Source organism: Eurypyga helias, unplaced genomic scaffold, assembly GCF_000690775.1.
Source record: "Eurypyga helias isolate BGI_N326 unplaced genomic scaffold, ASM69077v1 scaffold23828, whole genome shotgun sequence".
NCBI lineage: Eukaryota > Metazoa > Chordata > Aves > Eurypygiformes > Eurypygidae > Eurypyga > Eurypyga helias.
In genome coordinates this window covers 3,078-9,374 of record NW_010266577.1, presented here as the reverse complement: position 1 = coordinate 9,374, position 6,297 = coordinate 3,078, and the positions used below count along the sequence as shown (strand labels likewise).

Genomic DNA, 6,297 nt, shown 5'->3' with positions numbered 1-6,297 from the left:
AAGTAAAAGATTTAGAAACAAGCTGTCGTTAGTGCTTCCTCTGCTGTTCAAAACAAACATTCAGCTAAACACCACCTTTCACTCAAATGTCTGCAGCAAAAATAGTTCAGACTGAACTTAAGCCCTTAAGTACCTTTTCCTTTCATACACTGAATACTCAACTTACCACGTCCCAGTCACACCAAGACCTTAGGAGGTAATTAACCTCACCTTCCCAGCGTCCCAAAGATGCTGTGTAATACAACTTGGCTCACAAAGGTAGGCGTTCGTTAAAAAGCCAAAAAGGTGGGTTTTTGCTTTGTTCCCATGCAGTTAAAAACACGTCAATTAAAACCAAACCAGAACGACATGAAATAGATGCAACAACACTTCCGGTAGGCCGCGAACTCTCAAAGCGCACACGCGTACTTTCACTCTGCTGTGCGCCCCTCGGCAAAAGCTTCACCCTTCTGTGCGTGTCCACCGACTGCGCTGCGGGCATACCACAGCCCCGGGGCGCTGCCGTTAGCCCCTGGAAATTATTTGGCATTAAAACCAGGTGAAAACAGTTCCAAATGCATTTTTCTTTGACTGCCTTCTTTTTTTTCTCCTTTTTTTGCAAAGCGCTGCTGCAGCTCATCGCGATAGCTCACCTCTCTGCTATCAGCCAGCACCTTTCCCACAAGAAGTCAGCAGTCCAAGCCACCGGAGATGCTCAGTGTTTATGACAAGTAGTCGGATGTCTTACAACATGCTGCTTTGTAAGCTCTACATCCAGCATTATACTGAAATAGCGCCAGGTCATGCTGTGTTTGGCGTGGCCTCTGTTAATGTCGCTCATCCTCCGCTGCACACTTCAGTAACGTGCCCGAGAGACCAAGTTGTTCAACAGAACTGTGAAGGCGACGTTCACGAAAGAAGTTCCTCCTCTCCCACGTTGGGCAAGTCGTTGCATTTCAGATTATCTTCACTTCCTTGTTTTCTGCTTTAAAAGGAAATAAAGACAGTTGCTGAGCGACTCAGAAAAAGGCAAAGCAATGAGACACCGACATCTGTCCTTCCCCACCACGAGATCTCCGAGACTCTGAGCACGTGTCATCTTCCCCAGCTCGCCTGTACAGGCTGGAAGTGACATAAAGAGATGCTTTTCAGCTCATCGGAGGGGCAGGATATGCCGTGTCACAAAAACCATCTCACAAAGTGGCTACGGGTCAGACAGAGGGTGTGTGAACCTCCCAGTCACGGCCCCACACAAAATTCAAAGCCCAGCTCCTCAAATTCGCCTCCCGTGCTTTCCAGAGCATTAAGACAAGCTACAAATGTCTCTTCAGGCCGAGGTGAGGCGATGACACTTACGGCAGCAGGTTCCCGGGGGCAGACAATGACCGCTCCTCCCTTCTGCTCCCCTCAAACGGATTCCCAAAGGATCGCTTCCGGATCATCGTTTTAACCAAGATCTGCAAGACCAGATTGGAGTTGGTCAGGGACGCTTTCTTTTCAGTCAAGAGCAACAGGAACATCCAACCCTCATGCCCAAGTAATAAAGAAAATGAGTGAAAACAAGTCAAAGTTCTTTTTTAAAAAAAAAAAAAACAAACCAACAACAACAGAAGGAAGCCTGTTTACAAGTCTCAGCTGCTTAACAGGGGAGCTGCATCCTCATCTGAAACCCACGGTGCAACAACCAAACACGCAGATGAGAGCCACACTGGGTGTGAGAGACTGGAAAGGAGAGAAAATCCAAGCTGGGGAAGATTTTCTCACCCCAGAATTAAGTTTTACTGATTACTGCATCCAGTACCTGCAAATTCCCGGTTCTCTGCAATCGCCTGGCAGAAGAATTCATTGGACAGGAAGAGGGGAAGGAAGGAACAGGCACGATTTTGCCTTAATGTTTACCAAAACCAAGCTGAAAAACTGCCCAGCTTTGGCTGCAAAACACAAAGTTCCTCAGCATCAGCTGCACTCGGAGGCTGTTGGGAACAGAGCAAGTGTCAGGGTTCTTCCCAAGCATCCCCCAACTTACGTTGCTGGTGGGAGTAGAGAACCACATAGGCAGCACTGGACTCTGCCTATGCATCCCCCTCTGGGAATCCCTGCCTTCATTTTATATTGCTTCTTATCCCTCTGTGCCTTATTTTTCATCTCGCCATGGTGCCCTGAGAGCCCTTACGTGTCTGAAATTTGCACCTTACACGCCTGGAACACGCACGCCAGCAGTGTCCCACGGGGAAAGGTGTTTTATGCAAGAGTCAAAGTCACATGAACCTTGTACTGGAGCGTTAACGCCTGCAGTCGGATGCACAAGGATCAGGCACCGGAGGGTAATTTTGAAGAACAAATGCAAATGGGAAAATACAAGATCTGCCTGGAGGCGGTGTGTTATTTAAGACTTTCAGCGGGACTGGGAGCACTGAGCCATCCTCCGCTGCATCGCAGCAAGTCACCTCTGAGCAGGAGAGAGGGGGAACACCCCCACCCCATCAATGGTGAGCTCTTCAGAGCAAGATCTGCTTTTTCAGCTTGAGCAGCACCAGTCACATTTGCATATTACCGTACCTGCGGTTGAAGAGACTTCTGCAGGGTACCAGAGGGGGAAAGAGCTCCAGAAACGGAGCCAGATGTGGACTCAGCCACGAGATGGAAAAGGGGCTTCAAAAGAGAGATCTGTACATCCAAAAAAATCCCAGCCTGGGTGTCTACTGGCAGATGGTGCTGCACTAGGGAACTGTGTATGGTCGCTCCTGTTTCTCTTAACATAAGGGCTAACGGGCACCCAGAGAAATCATTCAAAACCCAAAAGGATTTTGCGTTCCACACAGGGCAGGGTTACACTGCAGCTCTCAGCACCACAGTGGCTTGCAGAGAATAAAAATACAAGCTTGAAAAAGAGATGAGATGAATTCACCAAGAATAGCTCCAGGCGGGGGCTGGCGCATGCCACGGCCCAGATAAAATCTCCATCCCAGGAAGCTCCTGCAGCCCCTACGCCCAGATGGGCAAAGCAGGGCAGGAGCTCCTCATGCCTGGCCAAAACATCCACTCCCAGCCGCGGGCTGGTCCTGGACCAGATGCTCCTTTGCCCTGAGCAAGTACAGCAATGTTTAGGCTGCCAGTTCAGGCGTGGAGACCAGAGACCCGCTGCCGGGTCCCTCTGGGACTGCTCCGAGATATTCCCCCGCACCAGGGGGTATGGCTACCTCCAGCGAGATGCTGAGACCCCGTCTTGCAGTGCTTGTTTCCGAGAGAAGGGAATGTCTGTGCTGTAATCCTGCCCAACACCTCCACCTGCTCAGGATGGTCCCGGGATACAGCGTGGACCTCAATGTGCATCCACAGACCGTCACCTCCCTCATACTCACCACAGTGGCCAGGCTGGGGATGTGCTTGACTGAATTCTCCACTTCCTCCTCTGTCACCTCGACGAGAGTGCAGTTCTCATCCTCTGTGGGCAGCAGCTCTGCTCCGTTCTTGGTGACCCAAGGGTGCAACTTCAATTAATAACACAGCCTGTCAGGAACGAGGTCCTCTTTTTTGTAACTCAAACAACACAAGCCTGGCAAACGCATCTCCTCGCCCAAGCTACGGCCCCTACGTGCTTCTGAAATACCAGAGAGCAGGGCAGAGACGTGCCGTCTCACCAGCGAGCCAGTTCACCCCAGCACCAACGGAATGGCTCAGCCTGGAGCAGAAAATGCTGTGGTGAGGCTCATCCAGAGCCAGCGCTGGCCCCATCCATGCAGCCGAGCAATAGCCTTGGTGACCTACAGCACTGGGCATCTCAGTGGGTTTTAGGGAAGAAGACCTATTTTTACTCTCATCTTACGGATGAGACAGCACCAAGAGGCAGGAACAATTGATTCCAGACCATACGTATGAGCAGTAGTGATGGGGAAACCCACCGAACCCTAGTTTCGGACCTGAATTAATCCATGACAGAAGGCAGAAACCCCTTTTTCTCCTTGCCCATGCATCTGGCGTCTTGGGCAGCTGCAGGAGGAGCACAAAACGGTTCAGGAATTCCCCCGCAATCCTTTCGCCCTACCTTAGTCTCCATTTTCTCAGCTTCTCGCCCCTTCCAGGCTCCCGCAGGGGCGAAGGACCAGAAATCTCCTGCGAAAGGCTGTTGCACAGTACTTTCCTGGTAGCAGAGGAAATACTGTACTCAGGGGATTTCCTTTTGCCTGTGACTTCTGTAGGCACCAAAGGTCCCAAAGCTGAGCAGGTCCCGGAGCAGGGGAAGGAGCTGGGACTTACCTGCCCAGGGGCCCTGGGCACAGGGGGAGGACCTAGCCTGGCGCGATCAAACTGACTCCCAAAAAAAGCCGAGCAAGGAGAACCCAACAGAAGTGAAGCCACAGCCAACACCAGGGCGTTGGGTCAGTACCTTGATTTCTGGGACTGAAATCCTAGATTCGGGGTTTTTATCCAACATCCGTGTAATCAAATCTTTCAAGAAGTCTGTAACTTCTGGCCTGGGGAAGGGAGAGGGAAGAGATGAGATGGGGAAGGGGCTGGATGCTTCATCCCTTCTTTACCCTAGTGCCAGCCCCCCATGTCCTTCCCAGGCAGGCTGGGGCTGGACCCCAGCCCTGGCAAGGCTGCAGCTCTGGGTGCTCATGCACACAGATACCACACAGACATTCCTCCCCAAATCCCCCAGGGAAGCAAAATACCCCTTTTCTGGGCAATCTGAAGCATGATCCCACATGTATGGGGCTGAGAGAGCCTGACACCAACTCCACCCAGGCTAAAACCCAACCAGCAGCAACCACAGGGGTTAATCCTTTCCCTCAAACGCCTCTGCAACTTCAATCACTCCTTCGGCAGCGACAAACCAAGAGATGTTGTCTTCATGTTTAATGCAATGGAAGCTTTCCAGGGCTGAGGGCCAACAGAATTGCTCAGAGCCTGGGTTTTGCAAAACCGCAGCCCCACCCAGGCAGTGCCTAAGAAATGGCTCAAATGAGCCTTAAAATAAGGACTAAGGGGTTTGGGGTTTTTGACGACTTACTGGTCTGGGAACTCTAATGTTTGGGTCTTGATTTTATTGTGTAAACTCAGGATCCTTTCATCCATAAAAGGACACTACAGTGAAGAGAAGGAGCAATGAGAAAAGCAACAACCTCTGTTAAGAAGTGGCTGTGGGGCAGCCAGTCGAGCATTGGGATCTCGTAGGGTTTGAAGGAGGGCCAGGAGCCATTTAAAGTAGGGGAATACCAGATTTCCTATTATATCAATGTCTTCTTTTAAACGCAATGAAAATAACATTTGACTAAAAATGACCAAATTACTACAACAGCTCCTTTCCTAAGAAGTCTGGCCAGGCAACAGAAACTTTTCCCCCAGGGAAAAAGAGAAACACGGCCCTTTTGGCTGCATCCGGCCTGTGGACAGGCAGAGGTTTCCCATTTCCATCCCCCGCATCCCTGTCTCCCCTCGGCAATACCCGACCGCTCAAACAGGGGTGCAGGGTGCAAATCCCACTGCGGAGCTGGCACATGGGAGGCACGCGCCAAACCCGCCCAGATCACCGACAGCGCTGAAAAATCTCCTCACCTGCCCAAACACGAAGCAGTACAGCGTGATGCCCATGGCCCAGACATCCAAAGCCTGCGGAGTGAAGAAAGCATAGTCAGACCTGCAACAGGCAGCCTGTGAAAGGAGTATTAGTCCAATAACCCTAAAATTGCTATTAAATACCTTTCCGGAGAAGATTTTCCTGGTTTCCGAGAGCGTCTCCGGGGCCATGAAGGCAGGGGTGCCCACCGTGTTGGTTAAGAGGGCATCGGCTCCCTTGAACTCGTTGCTCACTCCGAAGTCGGCGATCTTGACGTGTCCGTCTTCCCCCACGAGGAGGTTGGAAGGTTTAATGTCCCGGTGGATTATCTTTTGATAGTGCACTGCAGCCAAAGGAAGCACAAGCAGTTCAGCAGCGAAGGAGCCACGAAGTCCCCGCGGGGCTCTAAGCCCTTCTGCTGACAGCACTGCCAGCCCCAGCTCCAAACACCCCTGTGCACGACCCACCAGGAACGGCACCGTGCACCGGCACAAAGTCCAGCCCCAGGGGTTTAGAAAAAATATAAAAATAAGAAATCCCATCCTTTTTTGCAGACACTCACAGTATTCGATGCCCTTGATCAGATCCTGGAAGTAGAACCGAGCCTGCTCCTCACTGAGAGGTTTCAGGGTTGGGATTTCCATCACAGGGCTGCAAAGCCAAGAGAATGGAATTTGTTCGCCATCCGGATGCACCAAAACGATCCCGGAGCCTTTGACGCCGGCTGGCGACAGCACGTGGCCCGACGCTGCCACACA

General features: G+C 51.5%; 1 protein-coding gene across 1 annotated transcript in view; it reads right to left on the bottom strand.

The window, feature by feature from the left end:
- Positions 1-888: 888 nt before the first annotated feature.
- CAMKK2 (calcium/calmodulin-dependent protein kinase kinase 2, beta) overlaps positions 889-6,297 on the bottom strand; it is a gene marked incomplete at its 5' end in the record, with an annotated part of 7,832 nt that continues 2,423 nt past the window's right edge. Inside the window, 9 exons of the mRNA XM_010157161.1 lie at positions 889-961; positions 1,336-1,436; positions 3,342-3,470; positions 4,025-4,120; positions 4,367-4,454; positions 4,994-5,067; positions 5,539-5,592; positions 5,683-5,882; positions 6,102-6,190. Coding sequence (XP_010155463.1) covers positions 889-961; positions 1,336-1,436; positions 3,342-3,470; positions 4,025-4,120; positions 4,367-4,454; positions 4,994-5,067; positions 5,539-5,592; positions 5,683-5,882; positions 6,102-6,190 — 904 coding nt within the window. The remainder of the gene's footprint in view (positions 962-1,335; positions 1,437-3,341; positions 3,471-4,024; positions 4,121-4,366; positions 4,455-4,993; positions 5,068-5,538; positions 5,593-5,682; positions 5,883-6,101; positions 6,191-6,297) is intronic.